The following is a 27,954-nucleotide window of genomic DNA, read 5'->3' as shown; positions in this document are numbered from 1 at the left end:
ACAAGACAATGAAATCCTATCAGAACAGTTTATTATGGACACATCGTCCGACGCCACGTCCCAAACCCTGAAACCCATGTCAAAGAAAAGCTTTTAGAAGAAAACAAACCAAAAAGAGGTAACAAGTGCTGTTTGTTTTTTCTTCCAAGAATAAAACCTCTGAAGTTCCTTCACAAACTCGACTCATTATGTGCCTGTCGCTATACGATGCGCTCGACTGCAGAACCGCTTCAAGCGATTGTGTAACAGACGAGGACCAGCCCGTGTGTGTGTGTGTGTGTGTGTGTGTGTGTGTGTGTGTGTGTGAGATACACCGTATGAACACAGGTTTGTGGACACCTGACCATAAGATTGGTATGTGCTTCTTTCTAAACCTCCTATTCCACATTGTCTTCTATTTGCTCTTATTATAAAGTTCCACTCTTCTGGGTAGATGTTCCTTCTGACGTGTTGGTCAACTCAGGTGCTGATGGGTGCCAGTCAGTGTCATAATTCATTGTTCAATAATGTGGATCTATCACAGGAGATCTTCCAATCTATGGAATGTATATGTTCATGGAGCTGGCTTTGTGCCTTGTCATGGTGGAACATCTCCGAATTCAAGTGAAGGGAAAATGTAATGCTCTCCAAAGACAAGTGTCTCTCCATCTTTGAGGGAACAGTTTGAATGACTACCACATATGGCTGGGAAAAGCAGGTGTCCAAATACTTTTGTTCATATAGTGTGTGTGTGTGTGTGTGTGTGTGTGTGTGTGTGTGTGTGTAAAAATCTAGCTAGACAGTCAGACCTTTCCAGAAGATCTCTTCCAAACTGTATAGAACTACATACTAAAATAAAGTTTGATCAGATTTCTCTACCACAGCTTTTACTTTACACTCCCAAACAAGCGAAGGAGAAAAACATCAAAACACAATCAGTACTGGCAGTTTAGTAAAGAGGGAACCTGTGTAGAAGGATGTGCGCATTCATTCCGAAAAACACAAAAACAAAACCTAAGACACTTAAAAACTGGCAAATAAATCGTGGACGATCGGCATGTGCCGGATTCTACACCATATTCCCACAAAGCAGTGGAGAAGAAACAGAACATCTCCTGCTCCTATAAAACATAAAGCTCTGGGCAGATGGTGGTATCAGTTCACGCATCTTAACATCGCGATGTTGGCTGGAGCGCTGCGAAATAACCAGTGTGAATAAAGAAGAACATTCTAGAGACTTCCAAACGCGCCTGCTGCGCCACAGGAGACCTCTTCAGAGGTTCTCGTTGGCCAGCGTCTCGGTGGACAGCCAAATTCTGGCTCCGTTAAGGAATTTGCTAAGGGGAGTACCCAGGAGGCTACGGCGACACATGTTGCCCATGGGGGAGAAGGGGAACGAAGAGCTGAGGAAGTCAGGATTAGGAGCTGGAGACTCGCTCGGAGACGATCCTGCCCTGAAGTACATTCTGCTGGGTTCGTCTTGGAGGCTGCGTGCCGGAGTCGTCCCTCCAGTGTACTGCCTCAGCTGGTTCTGCAGGATTTCGATCTCGTCCACCAGCACGGAGAACTTGTGGAAGGTGGTGATGGGGCCGCCGTTGGGAATGCGAGCCTCGGGCACCCAGCGCAGGAAGTAGAGCTTCCACAGGGGCAGGTGGGAAGGCAGGAGTTGGGGCAGCAGAAGACCCTGCAGGTCGGCGGGGCGAGAAAGCCAGTCCTGCAGGAAGTGTTCAGCAGGGCTCTGCTGCTTCTCGTTCGCCTGAGAGACGTCCGTACGGAGTCGCGGCATCAGGGAATTACGCCTCGGCAAGGTATCGAGTGCAGCCAGACCACCGTTCTTCAGGTCTGAGGGAAGACCTCGCAGCGTGGAACTGTAGTTTCTCTACAAAAAAAAAAACAATGACACCATCTATAATTAATAAACACACATACGGTTTTTATATTTAGTGTCAATTTCTCACAGGAACCCAAATCTGATCCACATCTCACAGTTCTACAGATAAATCACCAGATACGTGTCCCTCGTGCACAGAGATTCTTCAAAACTTTGATAATTTGATGATATTATGTTCTGTAATTGATGAAATATTTAACTGTTTTGCAACTTGATGCTGAGAAACGTTATTCTGAAATTATTTACAGATCGGTGAAGCTCCGCCCATCTTTACTTCAACATACAAACATCTCACTGACCTGCTGTCCATCAACCTCATTAGTTACGCAATGGTTCTAAAACATTTCTAAAACTACAACATTTAAATGACATTTACTTTTTCTAGACTTTTGTTGCCCCGTCCCGACTTTTTTTTAGACGTGTTGCAGCAAATTTAAACGACCTTATTTATTTATTTATTTATTTATTTATTTATTTATTTATTTATTTATTTATTTATTTATCCATTTAAAAAAAAATTTCTTCAAATCTGAATAAAATATGAGTTTATGATATTTGCAAATCATTGCATTCTGTTTGTATTTACACTTTACAGGGAGATGGTGTTGTACTAGGAATAATCCTCTCCTCACTCGTGTGTCGTTTTCTAGATTCTTCTCTGATCGGTATTTAGGGTTTTGTTTGATAAAATAAAATACTAAATTTCTTATATTAGTTTTTTCTTTTTCTTTGATAATGTGTATGAAAGCGAGAAGAAATAAACGTGTCTCATTATCGCACGTCCTCACCTTGCTCCGTCGGTGTGTGAAGGTCCGCACCGTGCCGTTGTGCACACAGGGGGCGCTCTTGCCCACGTACAGAGGATTGTTAAAGAGCGCCTGATCTTTCAGGCTGAATTGCTGTGACCAGTCCCACACAGGGGGGAACTGCAGAACTTTGTCCTGGCCCAGGGATATGCTCTTACTCAGGGCAAAGTCCTGACGATATGGAGGAGAGAAATCACCATAAAAAAAACATAGACGTTCCTCTTATAAAGAGACAAAGAAACACCTTGAGAAGCTGAGAGTTGTTTTTCTAGATCACTCACCCTGCTGTGCTCTGCTCTTTGTCTGGGGCAGTTGAAAAGGAAAGTGCTGAAGACAGGAACCCACATGCTGTCGCTCAGCACCGTGAGGTACATCTCAGTGAACTCGAAGGCTGATGGGTACTGCTCCATTATCTGCCAGACGCAGTTGAGGAACAGCAGAAACAGTGGCGACTGTGGAGAAAGAGGACGGAGAAGGACATCAGGAGAAGAGGTTCACTGAAATGGGTTTACCCGCACCGTTGGCTCTGTTCGGAGAGCGTCAGCTGTTTTATCAGACATGCATCTGACATGCTCTGTATGGTGAATCAGAGGCGGAGCTCGTCGGCGAGAAAGAGAACTCTGATTGGTTATTCAGCTTAGCAAATTGATCGAACATTGACAGAGTAAAGAAGGAACGCACAGAGACTTCTTGTCTTTGGAACTTAGAAGATACGATCGAAAAAAGCTACTGGAATCCATTAGTAATGATCGCGAATATAGACTACTGCCACCTGCTGGATTGGGAGAGTTCTGTTCTCGCACACAAGACAAAAAAACAGGGACTAAATTATATTTTTAAATGCCACACAAGAATGATCTTTTAAAACACTTCCAGTCTTCCTGTCGTGTACATCTGCTATCTTTTTACCGCATGGCCTGGGAACGCTAAGTTCCCTCAACGTAGAACCTGAATATCTTTTCCAACTTGAGTTTTTATTATTCTTTTGCCCATGGCTGTGTTTTTTTTACTTTCTCTTTCTCTTTGAAATGATGTGTTCCGGTAATGAAATCACTTTCCCCTGCAGTTTCTCTGCCGCTTTAAAGCAGAAGTTGCTAAATATTTTCTGCGTCTCGTGATCTTCGGTTTCTTTGGTGCTTTAACTCAAGCGTAGGTGGTGCATGGTTTGGGTTTATTACAACAACAACAAATGATGTGATGGGACATTCCTCACAGAACACACGCATAAATAGTCATAATGTGCAGATTTATTTAACTGTCTCCGGATTAATCAATCGACCTCCAGTCATGAGCACGCAGATTTGCAGCTTGTGTCAGGCAGATGTTTTAAAAAGACAGTTGCACATCTGTGCCACCAGGTTTTCCGTTCTCATGCTAGCATGTTCCAGAAAAAAATTCCCCTTCTTGCAGTTAATGTCGACTCGATGCCAGATTGCATGCCAGCAACTCCTGTCCTACAGGTGCAACTCTCCAGCCGTCTCAGCACTCCTACCTCCTCCTTGTCGTTTTTCTTTAAATGATTGCAGCGGTCCAGGAAGCGATGTCCAGCCATCACCCACTCCTTCTGTACCAGGCCCTGAAACCCGGCCAGACTCCGGCAATGAGGGTCGCACATCACCTGCACCAGAGACGCGATGACGCAGCTCAAGTCCCGGTCTTCTACTTCTGCAGGGGAACACGGGGGAACCTCATTTCAGATGATGGAAATGACACTGATGCGTATTTTAACAGGACAGAGCAGTGTGTCTTACCTTCCAGAATGACGGAGGACTGTTTCCCCTCCAGCATGTAGACGACCTCCACTGCGTGCTTCAGAAATGCCCTGAAAAAACATCATATAGATTTAACACTAAAACCTGGAGGTAAATAAATTTCATATCAACCACATGCACATCACATCAGTTTCTTTTTTAATACTGAAGTTCACATTTATTCCTCTGACCACGTCCAATCTAACTGTGTTTATTCAGAGATATTGAGCAAACGATCTGAGACGGTTTCAGCCCGTCTTATACATCTTATACTTCATCATCGTCATCATCATCATCTGCTCGGTTCGGGTTTGAACTCCTACGCAGATATGAAGGAAGGTGTCTGAGCCGTGCTGCGATCTCGAGGCTGTGAGAGAACCAGCATGCTGTTTATTCATACCTCACGTGTTCCATCCACCGTGAACTTTCCATGGACGACAGCCACTTTTCCTCAGACTCCTCGAAGGGCTCTGCGCACACACACACACACACACACACACACACACACACACACACGTATACAGTTGTCTATAATATTAACGTGCCAAATCGTGATAAAGTGGGACTGCATGATTTTACTTCTTTTCTCTAAATGTGAGAGAAAACACAGGGTGGCGCAGGAAAACAAAGGGTTTGGAGTCCAGCGTGAGTTGGTTTTGAAGCCATTGTTCGCTGTACAGACTTTTATAAGAATGGTGATCGTGTGAGGTGAATCTCAGCGTGATTATGAGTTAAGACGTCAGGATCGTGTCTCGCCTGCTGGTATGATCGCAATACTTCTCTCAAGATTACAAATCATTCCTTTTCTTACCTCTTTTTTTTTCTCACATCCTTTTATATTCCATACTGATGGACCTTTTACTTAATGCGCCATTTTCCGAGCGGCCGATCAGGTTTTCGTTTCTGTGAGTTGTATTGTGTATATAAACGTGTAACTTGGTCACAGATTAAAAATCCTGAATCTTGAAACACGTGCGAGTGATTTAGAAGAAAGGCTGGACGGAGTGATGATGAAGCTCATGCTTCCACAACACGCTCAAGCTGAAAACTCAGAGAGAAATAAGTCGTGATTTGAGAAAACAAGAACGAATTGTTTATGAATCGTGACTTTTTAGGACATCTGCAGTTCGAACACCGTTATAACTGATAGCAGGAGGTTTTTAAATCACCGACACCCTCAGGGTCACAACATTTCTGAATGGGAGATTATGGACAGACCACCAAAGCTCTGCATGACCACCACTAGATCACTGATGATGGAAGTGAGGAAATGTACTTTAATAAAATAATACAGTATACTGATACCAACATACTGAGCATTTATTATGCACGACTGCGCAATTAGAGATAAACAGATGATCAGATTGATATAAATATTAATAATATGAGTATAATAATAAAGTAGTGATAATCAGGTGATGAGTCATAATAAAGAGGATTAAATAAACACTGCAGGTGTCAACATTTGAGCACCAGGATGATAAACAAACAAAACACCGTTCAGTTTATAACGTTTCATGTTTTGAAAATCCTGTTCTGGAAAGCAAACATTTAGAGCAAACAGAGGGGACGAGAGTAAGAGCGAAAGCAGGGAGAAGGTGAGGACGCTTACCGATCACGCAGACCTGCCGCAGCTTCACTAACGCACCCTGGAGCTCCTGGATGCTCGGCAGGCTCTCGTCCAAATCTGTCTTCAGGACGGTGCTGCGCATCGGGTGGCTTTTGATTATCGCGCTGCAAATCCTGACGGAATTCAAAAACACATTAAAAAATTATACACTGTGTGGACAAAAGTTTGTGGACACCTGACCGCATTTACTGTTATAAAAACCTCCACTCTTCTGGGAAGAAAAGATTTTGTGGCGATTTCAGATACAAGAGCATTAGTAAAGTCAGGTACTGATGTAGGTGAGATGAGGAGGATGTCAGAGCTTTATTGCAGGAGATCTTCCACTCCAACCCATAAATACATCTGTGTCATGGGAACAGTTTGGAGAAGAACCACATATGGTTGGAAAACTCGGGTGTCCCAATACATTTGTCCATATTGTGCATATAATATAAAGTATAAAATGAGCAAATAATAAAGATGTGGTTTTATGTTGCACAATAGTTTACACACAGCATGAGGACGTTTCAGACATAAATGTATGTAATATTTATGTAATTATGTGAATCTTCACAATGATGGACATTTCTGGACATTATTTTGTGTGCAGGATTGAAGAAATGTGTGTGTTATGTGATGCAGGAACGCACAGTGCCTGTAGGGGGCGTGGCCTCAGTAACCCTGCAGTACGTGTGATTGATGAATGTGCAGGTAGAAATTTTACTGAAATTGTATTAAATCTGGTTGTTTTAATTAAAATGATCCTGCAGGATAAACAACATTTAACTGTGTTTAAGTTCCCTGTTATTATCCAACCTGCAATTCTGTAAATTCCCAGTTTATTCATGTCATTCCCGTTAATTCCCATGGAAAGTTTCCAGTCTTGAAAATTTCCGTAATTGGCACCTTTAATGAGAAGTGGATGAGAACTTTCACCGTTCTTCACTGTCCATACCTTTGATCCAGCTTCCTCTGCTGCTGGGGCTCGGTGATGTGGGACATACGAACCAGAGCACTTCCGTTAGGGTGATTCCAGCACCATAGCTACTCCCCCAAACACACACCCACACACACACACACACATTAATCAGAGAGCTCTCAGGACAGCAGTGAAGGCATTGGGAGAGGAGGTGTCTGCTCACCGGGAGACGCTGAGCTTTAAAGTAGCACGCGTACTGCTTCAGGTCCTGATCCGCCAACGAAGACGGAACCACAAAGAACTCTGGGAGACTGCAGACGAGACACAACACACTTTTAAGATCGAATACATTACTATCAGTGTTAGAAAAAAAGATGAGGATGTAGACAGCGACTGTGAAGTGTCTGCCTCATTTTCAAGGTCACTTGGTTCTGATCTTTAACCACATCATCTGAGGGAACATCTGATCGTAACATCAGCAGCCAATCGCTGCTCGCTCTTTTCAGGGCAGGTTCAGATATAAGAGAAGGAAACTGCAGTGGCAGATGAAGGTGTTGTATAAGAGTAGAATAATCCTGTTACACAACACTGAGCTTTACTTATTCAACATGTAGGCAGTGAACTGGATTTATTCCTGATTTACATAATCCTAAATTTCACTTATAATCCAGACTGTTTGTGGGTGAACAGATACACAAATCCAAAGACACACACATACACACACATCCAGAGACACACACACATCCAGAGACATACAGACAAACACAAAAATCCAGAAACGCACACAAAGTGACACACACACACCCAGCCAGAGAGACACACACATACACACACAATTCCAGAGACTAGAGACACAGACACAGAGGTACAGTAACAAATACTGATGCATGCACACACTTTCACACACACACACACACACACACACACACACACACACACACACACACACACACACACAGACACACATATATACAAAGAAAACACACTGCATACACACAGGGGTGCACATACACAAATACACAAACTGAAGCGCACATGAAATAAAAAAAACACACACACACATACACATGCCAACTGAGACACACACACACACACACACACACACACACACACACACACCTGGGTGAGATGAGAAACTCCTCGTTAATGGCACACACTCTCCATTCTGTGCCGCCGGTGCGTTTGATCTCTCTGTCCCAGTCAGAAGAGCAGTCAAACATGGCCGTCTGTACACTCTTCCCCGACTCCACTCCATTCACCTTCTCAACTACACACACACACACACACAGATCCGAATGACTCGCTCTGGGTTACATAATGTGTACTACTGAACTGGTTTGAGAGTTCATTTTTTTAGGAATCACCGCACATAGGTGTGTGTGTGTGTGTGTGTGAGAATTACCTGATGAACCGTGGAAGCGTGTACCAACGTACTCAAACCCGAACAGTAGTTGGCTGTCGGCTGGGTGAGAGTAATGTGCAATAGCGAGGCAAACCTACGGCACAACAGAGTCGCATAGAATAGAGATTAACATGGCAGAGGCAGAGCTGCATCTTCCTGGAGACACAACAGGAAAAGAACGTCTGGTTTTATTTCATCTTTTTTTCTGCACTACAAAGGCGGTATTCATCATATACATTCCACCACATGCAAAACTCCTCCATGGAGCTCAGGAAGGTAATTGGGAAATAAATAGCTGTGGATGTTAGTATTGCCACAGGTGTGTAGAAGCAGCGCTGTATATCTTCCAGCCAATCAGAATCCAGTGTGCCCACTGACCAGAGGATAAGAGCTAAAGGATGGAGGATGGATGTTTATACACCGTCTAGACGTTGCTACCAAACAGAGATATCTAACCTGAATAGAGGTTGAGATATTAATGCTTCAATGAAACCCTGATATCTTATTTTAGATGATCTCATACACCATTTCTCAGCTAAATTTGCAAGAATAAAATATAAGCAGGTCTATGTGTTCAAATCTCCGTCCTTTATAGAGAGGAGCTGCCCCTCTGCTCGTCTGTTTATTCACCTCTCATGGAGTTTGGCTGCTACGGGCTTTGAGCCAAAAGTCTAAAAGTCTCATTATCAAGTCCTAGCTGAGCAGCAAACCTGCTTTCACTGCAAACTCTGGATATTGAAGTGCAAGGGGTGTTTGTTTATCGTTCCTTTTAATGCCATGGAACATCAATGGCTATTTTAACGTTTTATTTTACTATTTAATGTTCTCGGATTTTTATTTTGGAGGACTCGGGAGGTATTTTCTGGAGTAAACGAGTTGTCTATGGTAGTTAAGTGGATTACAGTCCATTAATATGGGTTTAATGGTCCTGCTTGCTCTACAAAGATTACATGTTGGGGGTCTTCACCATTTAGTACACGGGTGTTCAATCTTTTGGGTTGTGGGTTTTCCTCCCATCCTATCTTGTGTATATAATCTAGGAGGAGTAGCTTAATGGCTAAAATGTTGGGCTTTTAATCAGGAGGTTACTACTTCAAATCCCAGCAACACCAACCTGTAGGTCTTTTAAGCAAAAGCTCTTAAACTCAAATGCACAGCTGTATAAATGTGATCATTGTAAGTCTCAGGAGAAAAGTCTGGACTGAATGGTGAAAGCTGAGGGAAGCTGATGTTCATTTATAGGAGGTTGATCTGATGTAGCTTGTTATAAATGCCAGGCCTCCACACATTTACATTCAAGCCCAACTACTGATAAACAGAGGGGATAATGAAATGTCCAGTTCTAGTCAGGCTTTCTTTTGTCTGCTCATTTTACTGTCCGTCTGAGAGTCAAAACAGGAGGCTTTTATGTGGAATATAATGTAAAACGTATGTAAACACATCATGTGAACAGAGAATGAGAAAAAAAAAAACTGGTATCAGTGGTTATGACAACAAAAACATTCATGCAGGTACTGGTGTGGCTACAAGTGCACGTGTGTGTGTGTGTGTGCGCGCGTGTGGCTCTGTAATTTCCACAAAAAAAACATGGAACTCCCTTCTCTAAACTGGATGCAGTAATTACACAACCCTCTTCTCCAGACACGGGACGTGTGATTAAATCCCACACAGCCATTCCAATCCGGCACAAAGAAAACACACACACACACACACACACACACACACACACACACACACACACACAGAGGAAAAACCCAGTTTCCTCAGACAGCAGAAAAAACATGAAGGCTCTGACAGGTGGTGGAAGGGGTATGATTATGAGTAGAATGAAACATCAGAACACCTGCCATGAGTCAAGACTTGAGCTGTGTGTGTGTGTGTGTGTGTGTGTGTGTGTGTGTGTTTTGATGTCTTTTTGTTAATACCAGATAGAATAAAATGCCTGGGATTGCAGTATTGTACAGGATAATATCATTCTATTAATAGATCAGTGTGCTGAGAGTCACATTCGAGTCTTTACACATGAACTGAGGTGATTAAGTGAAGAGTCTTGAGATAAAAATTATAATAGGAACATTAGAGTTATAATAAATCAGCACTTTGGATAATTAGGTACATTTGAAGGCAAATATTTTTGTACTTTTACTAAAGTGAAAGTTTAAATGGACACTTTTACTGCAGTCAAACTTTACAGAGTGGATCTACTGTAACTCAATCACATGCTTTGTGTTCTTCATCCACCACTATCATAACATTCCATCCATCCATCCATAATAATATTCCTTCCCTCCATCCACCCAGGTTCAGTAAAAGTCCATAAAATCAATCACTATCATTAAACCACCCGGATGTATTTTTAGATTTTTTTTTCAGATTGACTAGTCTTCATTTCTTAAGGTAATGAATTGTCTCTATTTAACTGTCATTCTAAATAAATACATGGTATATATTATTATTCAAATGGAATATATTTATATATATTTTTATTCAATGCTTATTGAGTATAAAAAGAGACGCACAGCTGAATGCTGAATGCCCGAGTTCTCAGTAGGAGTGAAAAGAGTAGTGTCTGAAGAATGACCCGAGCTCTGTAATCATTCACATGTGCTGTGTGAACCAACACTATGCTTTTCTGGCTATGTGTGTGTGTGTGTGTGTGTGTGTGTGTGTGTGTGTGTGTGTGTGTGTGGGTGTGTGGGTGAACTGCAGTCTGTCTGCTCTACAAAAAAGCTCCAGAGATCAGCATTCTGTCCCGGAGGCTTCCGAGAGGCTCTGGAACGGAACTGCAACACGAATGCATGTGTGCTCGCTGAGCGGTCGGAAAGTGAGCCTCGTCCCTCAATGGCCTTTTTGTTCCTCTTGTTCTCCTGCTTTCTGTGCCCCCGTCTTCTGTTTCTCACAAGCTGGCAGACTCTGACTCGAGTCGGCGACATCACGCTTTCACTTTTTCTGCCTCTACATCTTTCGCCCTTCCTTCCCTCCTCCGCTCTTCTGTTTTCCTGTTCTCTTCTCTTTTTTTTTTTTTACTCGCTCCCAGAGTGTGCTGGTTGAGTCCAGGTGAAAAACGACTTCACACTAATGGCATGTGAGTCACTACTGCCTTTTCTCATCGCTGTGAGGAAACAAGTGTTCCCCTCCCCTACGCTGAGAACCTCTCTGATCCTTCCCCATGATGACTAAGAACCATTCCGAACATAGTGTGGAACTCTTTCATCTGAGCCTGCTCTTAGTCAGGATGAAGGAACGGGCCAATCAGAAGCTGTGACGCTCGAGGAGTGATGAAATGGAGATTTTGTTCTTTGCTCCGGTTCGACTGGTGAGTCAGGGGTACTGCGAGGAATGTTCATGTTGATTTTACACACATTTCTCCAGGCAACAGAGGCTGTTATGAGACAAGCAGGCGGCCTTGAAAGGACAGAGTGAGTCATGGAGCATGGGTCTGTCCCAGGGTGAAGAGATCTTTCAGCATGAAGTGTTCCTTCCTCTCAGACTGAGCCAAATATGTGACAAAATGGAGATACATTTCTTTATTAATATGCTGAAAAACAACTGTGCAGGGAGTCAAAGTCCGTTTGTAAAGGAGAAAAAAATAACAGCTGATACACACACACACACACACACACACACACACACACACACACACACACACACACAAAGTGTGGTAAAAGATGGCAGCACAAGGCTGCACACACAGTCACAGGGAGCACCAACCCTTATAAGTCAGTGTGCCGAAAGACATGGTCCTGTGTACTGTTCTGACCACATTCACATGTTCTGACCACATGCGCACTCTGTCACTGAGCTTCTCTTCACAAGCGAGTTTCTCACTGAAAACAGCACGATCTCACTTCTACATCTACTCTACTCGCCAGATTCGGCTCCTGCGAACTTTGCCCTTTTCCCGAAGATGAAGACCCATCTCGCAGAAGGTCCCGACATGTTCCAGAAGAACAAGGGGACTGTTCTGAAGGTGATATATAAAATAAAATAAATCGTATTTATGTTCAGCTTGTCAATGTTCGTAAATAGATCGGTATATATCTTCCTAACACGTGCGTGTGTGTGTGTATGTGTGTATGTGTGTGTGTGTGTGTGTGTGTGTGTGTGTGTGTGTGTGTGTGTGTGTGTGTGTGTGTGTGTGTGCACTAACTAGAACAATGCATTCTTTTTAGGACTGAAAGGCAGACATACCAAATAAATTGGACAAGTTCAGAAAATGAACATTTGGGCCCCAGATAGCTGGGTAGGTTTGGAGAAAAGCGTTGGCTCGTCTTCATACACAGACTTTTGCTTATTTCAGCCACACACTGTTGGCCAGATGGAGAGGCAGGATGAAGGAAAGAGGGAATGGAGAAGCGCACAAACTGTAATCCACTCCATCCCACAGCTTCTCAATGTCCCAATGCATCAGTGTATCAGCTCCAAATCTTCTTTTACACTAATCCCTGAGTGTGTGTGTGTGTGTGTGTGTGTGCGCGTGCGTGTAGTCTATTTGTTTGGTTTTAAATGCACCATGTGTACAAAGGCAGAGATCCTCAGAAGCATGCTGGCATCCCATTAACCCATTTTGTGTGTTTGTGTGTGTGTGTGTGTGTGTGTGTGTGTGTGTGTGTGTGTGTGTGTGTGTGTGTGTACCTTCTTGGCACTCTCAGGTCCAGCCTCATCGAAGCGGAAGCGGACGATCCGGAAATCCTTGCAGTACAGGATTAACTCGGTGGGATTAAACTTCAGCTTCTTGTTGGAGCCCAGAACCTTCTGCTTACCCTTTGCATCGTTCACTGTGAACAGCACACATTGGAACACCTACAGTGCCGGTCAAACGTCTAGACACACCTTCTCTTTCAGTAGATTTTCATTATTTTCTACATTGTTTATTAATACTGAAGACGTCCAAACTATGAAAGATCACACGTGGAATTCTGTAGTAAACAAAAACATGTTAAGGAACCCAGATACATGGTTTATACATCTCTGCAAACTCCTGCCATTCTCTCCTCAGATTCACAAGGAATGGTTTTCAGTTCACATGTGTGCCTTCACAGGAGTGCATTTGTGAGATGTTGCATTCTTAATGTGCTTCGGAGCATCAGTTTCCAGGAAATGGTATGTACCTAGAGTCAAGAGCCCTATTAATGCTACTATGACTACTGTACAAATCCATATTAAGGCAGGAAACACTCAGTTAAGTAAAGAGCCACCATTACTTTAAGGATTAAGGTCAGTCAATCCAAAAAATCTCAAGGTTAAAAGCATCCCCAAGTGCAGTCTCCAAAACCATCAAACGCTATGAATAAACAGGTTCTCATGAGGACCACCGCCCCAGGACAGATAAAGAGCTACCTCTGCTGCAGTGGATAAGTTTATTGGAATTCCAGGCCTCAGAAACTGACGATTTACATAAATGCTTCTCGAGTTCAAGGGGCAGAAATATTTCAACATCCACTGACCAGAGAAGACCGCATGAGTCACGACTTCATGGGAAGGAGCAATTACTTTGGAATGTGTATGTGACAAATCGAATTTTAATTTGATTTAAATGTGGAAGTACAACAAGCAGATGAAACTTGAGACAAAAAACACAATGAACAGATATTAGATCAATGGAAAACTGTCCTTTAGTCCGAGTCCAAATTTGAGATGTTTGTTTCTAACCATATCTTCATCAGATGTTCAGAGGGTGAACGGACAAATGCTGAATGTGTGTTTCCCACTGTAAAGCATGGAGGAGGAGGCGTGATGATGTAGAGGTGCTTTGCTGGTGACAATTAAAATTGGGGACTCACTTAACCAGCATTGGACCATCACTTGTTTTCCGAAAGAACAATGACCCCAAACCTACGTCTAGTTTCTGTAAGAGCTATTTGTTTAAGAAGGAAAGGGATGGAGTGCTGCATCAGATGACCTGATTACAATCACTCCATCTAAAACCAGCAGAGATAGTCTGGGAGAAGTTGGACTATAAAGTGAAGAAAAAGCAGCCAACAAGCACTTAACACCTCCAGGAACTCCTCAAGATTGTGGAAAACCATTCCAAAAGTGTGCCAAACCGTCATCAGAGCAAAAGTTGCTCCATTGAAGATTAAAGTTTAAAACCACTGAAGAAGAAGGTGTCTTCAAACCTGTGACTGGTCCCGTATACTCACTCAACATGTATACAAACACACACCATGGTGCTGAAACAGCAGCAATCAAACAGACCCATGAAGATCATTAAAGTGGTATCAAGCAGGTTAAAAAGAAATGTGACTGCACATGAAAATAAATGTGATGTGGCCTGAAGAATCCTTCAGTGCCTCTTTTTTATATTCTCATGAAATATATCGCCTTCTAGACCACCTCGGGTTCGTAACTACTCCAGGACATCGCAATTCCTAGATAATATACAGACAAAAGTATTGGGACATCTGATTTTTCCAGCCGTATGTGGTTCTTCCCCAAAGTTGGAGACCCAAACCTGTTCCAGCAATGACAATGCACCACTGTGCACAGCCAAGCTTCATGAAAATATGCTTTATATGGGTTGGAGTGGAAGATCTCCTGCGTTAGAGCTCTGACCTCAACTCTACTGAACACCTTCGGAATGAATGCACCTCAGACCTCCACACTCCTGTGGCTGGATAATCTCACTCCAAAATCTAGTGGAACATCTTCCCAGAAGTGTGGAGCTAATTATTACAGCAAACAGACACTAAACATGGAATGAGAAAACCCACAAATGTACCTTATGGTCAGGTGTCCACAAACTTGAACCACATATTGTATGATTCAATTCTTCTACTTCAAACTAGTTATTCACAGAGTAGACCTGTAAATGCTCCAGGACCTTCTGCCAGACAGTGGCGTATTTACACTGACTCGATTAAACATGACTATATGATGTGAAGTTCCCCATGTCATATGAAATCTGAAAAACTTCAAAGCACATTTCCAGTTTTTAGATTCCATGCATTAGAGGAACATTCAGTGGCCCACACTCCTCCTTCACTCTGGCAGCATGACCATGAAAAGCACTCACTATACTTCGGCCAAGCCTGGAGTCACTCATAATGGACCTTTGTTTCAGGCGCACAGACAGCAGGGAAAATCTCTCTCTTACACACACACACACACACACACACACACACACACACACACACACACACACACACACACACACACACACACACACACACACGGTTTCATGCTCCATCAGTTGAACACAGGGCCTCAGGGGGGCTAAATCAGCAACGAGCAGCAGCAATGATCTTACATAAACAAGCCTAATCCCAGCCAGGCATTGCAGCTCCAGGCCACAGTCTGGACCAATGATCTCACCAGCAGGCAGGTCGGCTTTAAACGGTTTGCTGTTTGGTCCGGGGGGGAGGAAAGTCCTTCATCCAAACAGGTCATGATGCAATACGCTGCTCTCGTACTGAAGCCTGTTTTTTTCTTTTAAGTTGTTTCACACGTGTTTATCAGTTTCGGAAACGTGGTTTCATTGAGAAGCAAATCGAAAAATTTCAGAAATTCAGTGGCTCTGATGAATAGGAGGCTCTGGAGTATCTCTAGTAAGACTACCTCTGCTGCAGAAGATACGTTTATTAAAACAAACATTTACATAGTTCAAGTGGCAGACATATTTCATCATCTAATGTTCAGAGGAGACAGTGTGAGTCAGGACTATGTTTGAGCCATTATTTATATATATATATATATATATGTGTGTTTCCTGGGCCAAGAAACACAAAGAATATGGACATTAGATCAGTCCAAGACTCACATTTCTGGTAACCTCTGTGTCTTTTATTACTAATATTCAATCTGGTTTGCACGACTCGACAAGTCAAACGCTACGATCCCACGTATAATAGGACTAACGTGAACGTGAGTGACAATATTACCAACCATGGAGGTGTAACATGGAGGTGAAAGAGCTTCCCCAAGATCATCTTACCAGTTACAACCTGCTCCACACATGTCAGGGGGACATCATGTTCTCCCAGGAGGCGGTGGACACACTGGAACCTCTGTAGGACAAAACAAACCGACACTGTGTTCAGAAAGAGAACATTGGGAACGAGACACTGTAAAATCCAGACTACAGAAGTAACCAGGAATCCACTTGTACATTATACAGACAAAAGTATTGGGACACTGGACTTCTCCAGCCATATGTGGTTCTTTCTTTTTTGGCACAAAATTAGAGGAACACAATTATATTATTAAAGCACCTTTATTTCTTTTTTCTTTCAAAAAGCATATCTTATGGCGATACGGTGTCCACAAACTTTTGGTCAGAGAGTGTTCTTCAGAATGGCTGAAAAAAAAAAAAAAAAAAAAGAAAAGTGCAACTAAATGAAAGCAGTTTAATTTCACGTGCTGCGTTTCTGCATTCTCGGCCAGATCACGTGCTCGGTGTCAGCTGATCTCACTTGCTGATACTGAGAAGCTCTGTGATCATTACACTGCTAGTGGATTAGTACATGAGACATGAGCCTTACAGATTTCTCACTCGTGTCCGGATCACGGTTAATCATTTTCTTGCTTCGTTCTGGAATCGATTTTACTGAAGAACATCGTAAAATGCTTTAAAGGTTTAAAAAAAAATAATCTTTCACTGAGAATAAACCCTTTATTTTATTATATTTATTTATCTAATCACACACACACACACACATATATATATATATATATTTAAATAAATGCTTCCTGAAGAGGAAAAGGCACAGCGAGGGAAAAAAAACAAGCAATTTAACAAGTTATGCAACTGCCCCGCCCTAAAAAGTAAGTCATAAACCTGACCTTCATGTTACAGTAGAGAGGAGGAGTGAACTTTACTGCAGTAATATGAAATATGGCCTGCAGAGAACTTTTTCTACATAAACTCCTAATCTCCATTTCATTACAACAGCGATGAGAATAGCTGTAAAGGAGATCTTCATTGAGTAATATGAGCTACACTTTGGTGACGCAACAATATGAAGAAATGGATCTTATGCAGTTACTAGAGTGCGGGAAAGAACCAGATATTTTCAGACACCTCGTGCAGTCACAGTAGTGACGAGCGTCTCCATAACTGAGGCTGATGCGATTTGCATCTCGATGCATAGCTAACGATGCAATACGTTAAAGATACACATGATGCAGCTACGGATGCGATGCGATTCTCAACGTTACGATGCGCCGCGATCCGATTTTCATTCGATTCAACACGCTGCTATGCTGCTCTGCAATTCAATAGGGTGCAGATAGTTTTATTTGTTCGGTCCAAACAGACAGAAAAGCGTTACTACTTCATTACGTGCTTTCTGACTTCTAACTCATGGACCTTTGTAGTGCAAAAAAAAAGAAAAAAAAAAAAGATGAAATAAAGCCAGATGTTCTTTTCCTGTTGTGTCTGCAGGAAGACGCAGCTCTGCCTCTGCCATGTAAATCTGTATTCTATGTAATTCTAGTGTCAAGCTATGATGATTCCTACATAGAACCATTCTAGTCGCTTGATTTGTTGCTTACCTGTTGAGGCAAGGCATCGTGGGTAATGAAGGACACCTTGAAGTTGGTGCAGATGAGCTTTCCCCACAGGTCATCTTGACTGCTGTCGGCCCCGATACACTTCCGCACGAAATTCGCCTCGTTTACGACGATCTCCCCTGCGGAAAAAGAGCGAGGAACCCAGAGAGTTTAAAGTCTCATGACTGAAATGAGTTTAAACAGGATCATAAACAGATCAAAGACATCAGCAGGGGGACGTTGAAATCTTCAGGGTGTATAAATACAAACCCTTTTGATGAGAGAGAAAAGTCTAGCTGTTCCTTATCGTGGGTTTTTTTTTGTATCAAGCATTAAAGAAAGCAAGGAAAGTACCGGAACAGACACAGAAGTCCGGACTATAAACGAGATGTTTTGGGTCGTGAAAGTGGACACATTCCTCACTTCATATCCCAATCCGACAGAGTGAAACCTGAGACAGACGAGTTATGACCCGTGTCTTGTTCAGGTTCTCTAGGTGAAGTATCGCTTTCTCCACACTGACAGGTGATATGTGCATTCCTGGGCTTCGAGGGCAAAGTTAATGAGCCTGCAGTTACAAAAGCCCTGAGTCAGGAATCTAATGCTGCCATGGAAATACCTCCGACTGGGACAGAGACTCAAACAGAAGAAGAGCTTGTTCTATTAGGTTGACTATTAGGTGTGTGCACAAAATTCACGCTTTAATACGTACCTCAGGTCAGGGTTCGGGGGAATATCGGTACAGTCAGGGGGAGGAAATACACGCAAAACAGAAAAATGCTTGTCGCGTTTTGTTGTAAACAATTTTAAATCAAATGTTGGCTTGGTTTAAATACCAAATCAAATAATCACAATAAAACCCAATAAATCAGATTGATGCGATGACACGTGTTTAGCGAGCTGAAAGTCCTGTACTGAAACGGTTTGGTAGGAAAAGTGGACCATTTTACCCCTAACTACTATAGCAAACTAACAAAACTCAGCTTTAAAGCTTCAGTCATCTGTTTCTGAGAATCAGCACGTTGAAGGCAAATGAGGAAAGTTGGTAGGTGGTGAAGAGAAATGAGCTTGTGCGAGACACATGTCGGTGCTTGCTACCCGTTCTGACTGCCATCCGCCAATTCAAATCAGCACTGATTTTGCATACACAAGCTGGAACACATCAGGACGGATCGGGAAAAACAAAGACGTGACTCGCTTGTACTCTTTTCCATTCAACAGCGAGAAATAAACCGAGTATTTTACATACACGTTTAAAGCATCCTTGTGACATTCGATGCAAGAGAGACCATCTTGGTGAATAAACATGGCTGAGAACTTCCTCCTTTCACGAGAAAAAAAACATTTTCTTAAAGATTTTGAAGCTTGTGACCAGATTCTTAAATTCTTATAAAGTCAGATTCTGATGTAGGTGAGGTGAGGAGACCTGGGTGTTCAATAGGGTTGAGGTTAGAGATCATGCAAATCATCAACAGATTATCTGAGACAAACACCTGTGCACTTTAGTCCTGAGAAACGAGCAGCATAAAGAACAGAGCCATTTATATGATCAGGTGTTTCAATGTGACTCATATAAAACTAAGATTTGTGCATCGAACGATTCTATGAGCACGGATTGATTATCACTGAGACGCTCGGACAACACGTCCAGCTCACTGAGACGCTCGGACAACACGTCCAGCTCACTGAGACGCTCGGAAAACACGTCCAGCTCACTGAGACGCTCAAAAAACACGTCCAGCTCACTGAGACACTCGGACTACACGTCCAGCTCACTGAGACACTCGGACAACACGTCCAGTTTACTGAGACACTCGGACAACACGTCCAGCTCACTGAGACACTCGGACAACACGTCCAGCTCACTGAGACACTCGGAGAACACGTCCAGCTCACTTGAGACACTCGGACAACACGTCCAGCTCACTGAGACACTCGGACAACACGTCCAGCTCACTTGAGACACTCGGACAACACGTCCAGCTCACTGAGACACTCGGACAACACGTCCAGCTCACTGAGACACTCGGAGAACACGTCCAGCTCACTGAGACACTCGGAGAACACGTCCAGCTCACTGAGACACTCGGAGAACATGTCCAGCTCACTTTTCTCAGGTGTAGAGCAACGGAATGTGATTTATTTCTAACATTATTAATGATAAACTGAGACAGGGCTGAGCGACATGAACAGCAGACCCCGAGACGTCTCTGTCTGCGTCCAAACACTTGATCCAAACCTACTTCTCTCTCTGTTACTTGGAACGGGTTCACTTCCTTCCCCAAAACCCCCACCTCGGATGTAAAAGGAGGAAGAAGAGCTTGTAGTTCTGTCTCTCTCTCTCTTGGGGAATGCAGGAGAAGAGAAAGAGAGAGAGGAGTGAAGGAAAGGAAGAGAAGGGTGGGCCATAAACAGAAATAGTGCAAGGGTGTGGCTCGTACAGCTGTAAGCACTTGGGTTTTAAAGAGAAGAAGCGGCGTGTTTGTTAGCAGGCTGGACAATGGTAGCTGGGTGTTTTTTAAGAGAAGAAGTTCTTGTGCAGGATATAACTCACAACACTCCACACGAGTTGCTTTTTTATGCCCTGGATTTATTGCTGCTTTGTTTTGGTTCTGTGTCAGGGACAGTTTTTCTTTCTACTTTATATATTTGGGAATACTATCATGGTCATAAAAGCCATGTTTCAATTCTCACACCATTACAACTTGCCTTTATAGTGTACATTATAGTGGACCATTTTTCATAGATATCTCCAAGAATGTTCCACAGCTGCCCAGCTTCAAGATCACCTGATTTGATTGGACTTTTCAACCTTTTCCTATTCATCTAGTATTCTCCCATCTTAACTTATACACATTCACATTAAAACAGTAAAACAGCTAATATAGTTTTTAGAACAGCAAATGAGGACTAAAAAAAAAGCACTGAATTTGATGGCCAGGTGTCCACAAAGTTTTGATCTTACACTAAACATCAGCGGTCCCCAACTTCTTTGCTCCACGGGCCGGTTTAATGTGGGACAGTATTTTCACGGACCGGTCTTTAATGTGTGGTGGATAAATACAACAAAATAAAATGATATGACCATAAAAACTGGTATTTTTTCAATATAATAATAAACGTGAATCCACTGTGTTGTTGTTTGTTCATTTTTCTCTCTCGGGGGTTTGAATTTAGCGGTAATGTATTATATGTTAGTGGCCGGAGCTCCTTTAAGAAGGTAGTGGATGGAGGTAAGTCATGTGACTGGAGCTCCTTTAAGAAGGTAGTGGATGGAGGTAAGTCATGTGACCGGAGCTCCTTTAAGAAGGTAGTGGATGGAGGTAAGTCATGTGACCGGAGCTCCTTTAAGAAGGTAGTGGATGGAGGTAAGTCATGTGACCGGAGCTCCTTTAAGAAGGTAGTGGATGGAGGTAAGTCATGTGACCGGAGCTCCTTTAAGAAGGTAGTGGATGGAGGTAAGTCATGTGACCGGAGCTCCTTTAAGAAGGTAGTGGATGGAGGTAAGTCATGTGACCGGAGCTCCTTTAAGAAGGTAGTGGATGGAGGTAAGTCATGTGACCGGAGCTCCTTTAAGAAGGTAGTGGATGGAGGTAAGTCATGTGACCGGAGCTCCTTTAAGAAGGTAGTGGATGGAGGTAAGTCATGTGACCGGAGCTCCTTTAAGAAGGTAGTGGATGGAGGTAAGTCATGTGACCGGAGCTCCTTTAAGAAGGTAGTGGATGGAGGTAAGTCATGTGACCGGAGCTCCTTTAAGAAAGTAGTGGATGGGGGTAAGTCATGTGACTGGAGCTCCTTTAAGAAGGTAGTGGATGGAGGTAAGTCATGTGACGGAGCTCCTTTAAGAAGGTAGTGGATGGAGGTAAGTCATGTGACCGGAGCTCCTTTAAGAAGGTAGTGGATGGAGGTAAGTCATGTGACGGAGCTCCTTTAAGAAGGTAGTGGATGGAGGTAAGTCATGTGACTGGAGCTCCTTTAAGAAGGTAGTGGATGGAGGTAAGTCATGTGACTGGAGCTCCTTTAAGAAGGTAGTGGATGGAGGTAAGACATGTGACCGGAGCTCCTTTAAGAAGGTAGTGGATGGAGGTAAGACATGTGACCGAGGCATGATGACCTGCATCAAGAGTGAGTCATAGACAGATGTGGAGGAGAAAATCTGGTCATTTTCCAAAATAAAACATCGTTCAGAATCAGATCATAAATAAAACTGAAATAATGTAAGTTATGTATTCTTTCTGTGCGGCCCCCCCGGTACCAACTGACCCACAGACCGGTGCCGGTTTGTGGCCCAGGGGTCACGTACATGACAGTTCAACACTTCCGAGTCAGAGTCCAGACTAGAGGTTGATCGATTCATGATCGATTGATGAAACTATCGTCAAAAACCCATAACGAGTTTTTCCAGGCAGCGTCCAATCTGAGAAGGTCCGCTGTCAGTGCGACAACTAAGCAACTAAACTTTAGTACTATTTTACATGGAGTGTTATGTTTTTTGAACCAGTATTCTTTGTAAAAAATATCGGATGATTAATTAGTTGAAGGCGAGTACGATCGAACCTAGCTATCGGTATCACGTCTACTCCAGGCGACAGAATCCTTAAAAGCTCTCAGTTACTGATCAGAAGGTTGTGGGTTCGAGTCCCAGCACCACCAAGCTGCCACTGTTGGGCTCTTGAGCTTTCTTCTCTGAAAGTGCTGTGTCGCTTGTGACCCTTCGCTCCGACCACAGTTCCATAACATCGCTGTGATATGCAAAGAATAAAGTAACTGCCTTGTAACGTACACGTGACGAGTAAAAACCTCTACACAGCGACTGAAATCACTTACGGCTTCTTTGCTGTCCACCTGCATGTCACATTCAAAGGTATAGTCATGTTTTAATAATCCACATAAAAATACTCCTCTTATATTAAAACAAATGTGGAAAATGAAGTCAGATTTATTGGGATATTTGCTCGATATCACCTTTTCTGTGACTGTGTAACTTCCCTGTTGTCTCTCGTCTCAGAGTTCCTTTTCAGCTGACAGCAGGTTGGTTTCTGCTTGTTTATAAGTATTGCTTTGCTCTAAGGCTTCTGTGTGTGTGTGTGTGTGTGTGTGTGTGTGTGTGTGTGTGTGTATAATCAGCAGCCAGGCCTCCTGCTCTATTAATTAGTAGCCCTGGACTGCTGATGTGGCGGAGGAGATGAAGCATTACAGTGCATTCCTCTGATGAAGCCTCTTGGTTATGTCATTATTAACAAAACTACAACAATGGTTTTAAAATGGCATCTTGACGCAACGTACCCACTGAATTCACATCTGTATTATATATTGGCAAAATTAAAGGATGGTGAGAAGTAGAAGTGTATCTGTATATAACAGTAGGTCAACCGATAGTGGATTTTACCGATACCGAGGTCGGATTGTACTCGACCGATAACCAATTAATCAGACGATTTTTTAAAAAAGATACTGGATTAAAAAATAAAAAAAAAAAAAAATAAAAATAAATAATAATAATAATAATAACTCTCCATGTAAAATCCTGAAAAAAAAAAACTGTAATAAATCATAAAAATTAGCAAAATGAAATATAAATAGGGTAATTAATAAATATATTTATATAATGAATAAATTGTAAATAATAAATATACAATAATAATAATAATATATAGCACTCTCCGTGCAGCGTGCAGTCTCATGTGTCAGAACAAACAGCACATGGTGTCAGAGATTCGCCTCTAGAGGCCGCTCACCTAATCACAGATGACCGGAAGCTGGAAAAACTATCTGTATGGATTCATCTGTTCCTCGACCTCTATATACGACAGTGGACTTATGTTTAATAGGTTGTGAGAACAAATCCCAGCATAATCTGAGCCCCTTAACCACTAGAGACCTCCAGGTGTTGGGATTTGAACTCGACCTTTTGATCCGAAGACCAACATCTTACCCGCTGAGCTCCCTGTTACAGATCCGTTACTGACACTAATCCCATGAACGTAACGTGAAACGCCAAAAAGTCATGCCGTGTCAAGAACATTGACGCAGCTCCCTTTCTCACGTGCACGTGCACGTGCCGTGTAGCATTTCCTGTTAACTAGAATGAAGTCCATCAGGTAGGGTTCATTTTTGGCATATTTGTTCAAAGATTTTAAGAGAGGAACTAAAAAAGGTCACGTCTGATGTCATTTCCGAACACGAGTTTAGAGGAATGTTCTCCAGAAGTTTACCAATCACTAATATATACATATACCCTGGTCCTTGTGAATCCGGGGTTGTGATTGGCTGGAAGTCCAGGAGTGAGTATAAGGTGGTATTCCGTATTTTAGTAACTAGATATAAATCGGAAACCTATAAATCGGAAACCTTTGCTGGAAGTCAAGTCAAGAAGCTTTTATTGTCATTTCAACCATATATATATCTGATGCAGTATAATGAGTGAAATGAAACAACGTTCCTCCTGAACCCTGATGCTACATACAACAACAAGCGTGTAGGCTGTATCTTCTCAAAACTTCTGATTCCTGATTATCCAGGCTGAATGCTTCATTAGTCATCTATGCACAGCGGTTTGAAGATAACGACTGCACTCTGTCTTTAATCTGGTTTTCGATAGACCAAAAAAAATCTCCCCAAAAAGCTAGATATAGAGATATGTGCTCGAGAAGTGAGAAGTGGTAGATCCAGTGGTTAAGGTGTCTGGCTGCTGATCAAAAGGTCATGAGTTTAAATCCCAATGTCGCCACCGTTACCCCTCGACTGCTCAGCGAGATAAACACCAGGCTTCATAATCATTTGTAGAAGAACCTGTAGCTGTCTACAACATTGATCTATTTATAATATTATTACCCATAGCAATATCATGTAACCCACAACAACACAGAAACCTGGAGAAGCATGAGGAAGTGACGTGTGAACATGAAACCCTGCTGCAAACATGAAATATGATTAAGAGGAAGCGTAAACGTCGATGTTCCGTTTTTACAAGAAATGAATAAATAGATGATGAACCAGAGCACGACAACGCAAATGATCTACGTTCAAGCTTTGACACGAACGCTGAGTGAATGAGAAGAACCTGTAAATCAATCATGATGTTGGTGGTGATGTCCTGATGTCCAGTAAACATCTCAGAGTCTATTCCCAAAACTGTCCTTGTGCTCTCACAACAATAATAAGTACCAGAGAGCAACAGCACAGATCTTTTAAACTCCCTGTGTATATATTTATACACCGCTGATCTAATAATAATAATAATAATAATAATAATAATAACACTATGACTGGTGAAGACTGGCGTCATTGCAGCCACCGGAAGTGTAGCCACATTATTAAGGTGGAATCCGTGTGTAGACACACAAGCGGATAAAAAACTAAAAACGTGGCTTGTGTATATTTCAGTAACAGGGAAGATCCAAGACGTGCAGTTTAATTATAAGGCGTGAACGTTTTAAAGTCTGGAGCTTCACAGAGGTTTAATGTTCATGTTGAGTTGAAACGTACAGGAAAGCAGAAGTCTGGTGCTGCTGCTCGTTTACTTGATATCTGTCTCAATGTTTACTGCTGATCAAACTCAGTGCATTCGTCTGTGGTCAGCAAGGTACCTGTCAGGTACAGGAAAGAAGGCGTGGCATCCAAGTCTGTTCCGGAGGGGTCAGGAGGCGTGGCCACTGTAACTATTAGTCCTGATGAAGTAGGCATGGTCACTAACTATTAGTCCTGATGAAGGAGGCGTGGCCACTGTAATTATTAGTCCCAATGAAGGAGGCGTTGTCACTGTAAGTATTAGTCCTGATGAAGTAGGCGTGGTCACTGTAATTATCAGTCCCAATGAAGGAGGCGTGGCCACTGTAACTAACTTCTCAGTCCAACAGAGGGAGGCGTGGCTCCTTTAGCTGTCAGGGCAGGTGAAGGAGGCGTGGCCTTTGTGCCTGATACTCCCAGTGAAGGAGGTGTGGCTTTTCTACCAATCAGTTCCACAGAACAAGATGTGGCTTCTCTCTCGGTCAGTCCCAGTAAAGAAGGTGTGGCTTCTCTTCATCTGTCAGTCCCAGGTTTATCTACCTGACAGACCACCTAAGAAGACATGACTTCTCTGTCCATCAGTCTCAGAGAAGAAGGTGCAGCTTCTCCACCAGTCAAACCAAGTGAAAGAGGTGTAGAAGAGCTAAGCACTAATTTCGCTCACTGTCTCTTCTTTAAACAATAATCACAGATAGTCTGAGATTAACAGTCTGTCTGGAACTGCAGATCTACTGATTACAGAAGATGGTGGTGCAACCACTCACAGCCTACACGCCAAAGAGACGTGACAGCAATCATGCACTGGACCTTAAACAGGACGAGCCCAGAACCCAGCTCAGGTCTAAGCCTCAGGGTGTGTATCAGACTCTACATCTCGCTCTGTCTCTACAACCAGGAGGAACAAACTCTCAGCCCGCCTGGGTGAAGGAAACAGACCGGATTAGACGCCGTCCCGTACACAGGAAGCGTGTAGGAGAAACATCTCGCGAACATCGTATTCATTTAATCATCTTTCTCCAGCTCACGTGCAGTCCGGAGAGTCGCAGGGTGGAGCAACGCTGCTACATGCACCGAACAAACGAAGCAACGGACCGACGAGCCGGACTCACGTTTACAAGTTAAACAAATCAAGCAGGAATCATGCAGAGTAGCAGGAGGAAAAATAGCCGGATGGAATAAAGAAACTTGAGGGATGAGGGAAAAAAGAACTAAAATGGAATTTGTTATGGAGAAAGAAAAACCACATTGTGATTATTATTATAATAAATCTATAAATACCTGGCAGGAGTCTGGCCTCCAGCTTCTTGGTGGACACCGGGAGATATTTCTTGGTGTCGGTCTGCAGGGACACAGTACAAGACACGTGTGAGACTGCAATCGAGAAGGTCATGAGAATTAAAGATCACCACGTGCACCTTTCCTGGTCTCTGCAGCCAGGGTTTGTATCTTCAGGGGTTTGTATGTGTCACGTGCACGTTACAGGACAGAGAAACTCTTTCCTAGTGACAGTAGGTTTTTTTCTTTTTCTACCTGGAAAGGTGCACATTCATGATGTCTCTTGAATTCTAAACATGGTCCAGGAGATGGAAAATCTCAAAGGTGTACAAATAGAGGCACCTTTCTAAGATGTTCTCACCTGAAGTGGGGAAAGATAAGACGTAAACGTCGGCTTCGGAGGTTTCGGAGAGAACATGTTTCCAACCCAGAAAGCGGTTCGATATCCAAACCACAGCAGATGATTGGAGATCTTCTAGCAGGACAAACTTTGGGAATGGGTTTGGATCAGCACCATTGTATATTCTACTTATCCAGAATTTGGAATGATGATGATGATGATGCAAGATTACACCAAATCCATCTTCCCAGGATGAAGAAGTGATGAAGGATATTTATTTATTTATCTACATACACATAGGTGACATGAAGGGTTTCCCAGTCCAATCTCCCAGTGCACAGTCCCAGTCCAATCTCCTAGTACACTGTCCCAGTCCAATCTCCCAGTACACTATCCCAGTCCAATCTCTCAGTGCATGGTCCCAGTCTAATCTCCCAGTACACTGTCCCAGTTTAATCTCCCAGTACACTGTCCCAGTCCAATCTCTCAGTGCACGGTCCCAGTCCAATCTCTCAGTGCACGGTCCCAGTCTAATCTCCCAGTACACTGTCCCAGTTTAATCTACTATTACACTGTCCCAGTCTAATCTCCCAGTAGATGCTCAGTATTCCTCCGAGTAAAAGTTTTTCTCCCTGAAATGAATCCTAAAGGTCGAATGTGTGTGATCTATTCTAATCTACTGCATTAGATTAGACCTCATGCTAGCTGGAAGTCTGTTAGCTACGCTAAAGTTCTCTCTCTCACAGCAAATCCAAAGCTCCTGTCAAAACTTCTCCCACACAACAAACTTTAGTTTCCAGTTTAAAAAGGAAAAAAACGACAAAATTTCAGAAAAAGCTCCTCATCTCCTGCTTATTCTTCTCTTCTTCCCATCGCGACACCACTGCGGTTCCTCATCCTCCTGCCCGTTAGTGCTGAATGAACACGGTCAGGACTGGAAGCGCTCGCGGTTCCGCCGCCAACGCCGCAGCCATGTTTACTCCT

General features: G+C 42.9%; 1 protein-coding gene across 1 annotated transcript; it reads right to left on the bottom strand.

Moving 5' to 3' along the window:
- Positions 1-14: 14 nt before the first annotated feature.
- Positions 15-27,954, bottom strand: mtmr10 (myotubularin related protein 10). Its single transcript, XM_046840573.1, has 16 exons — positions 26,992-27,954; positions 26,634-26,694; positions 17,850-17,986; positions 16,291-16,363; positions 12,993-13,135; positions 8,358-8,451; positions 8,075-8,222; positions 7,179-7,266; positions 6,992-7,080; positions 6,040-6,170; positions 4,828-4,897; positions 4,428-4,498; positions 4,169-4,341; positions 2,958-3,128; positions 2,659-2,847; positions 15-1,858 (listed from the first exon to the last, which is right to left on the bottom strand). Exons 1-16 carry the CDS (start codon positions 27,046-27,048, stop codon positions 1,253-1,255), a joined length of 2,301 nt encoding a protein of 766 aa, XP_046696529.1. The 5' UTR covers positions 27,049-27,954; the 3' UTR covers positions 15-1,252.

The sequence above is a fragment of the Silurus meridionalis genome, chromosome 26 (assembly GCF_014805685.1).
Source record: "Silurus meridionalis isolate SWU-2019-XX chromosome 26, ASM1480568v1, whole genome shotgun sequence".
Taxonomy (NCBI): Eukaryota; Metazoa; Chordata; class Actinopteri; order Siluriformes; family Siluridae; genus Silurus; species Silurus meridionalis.
This window is presented reverse-complemented; position numbering and strand designations above follow the sequence as displayed.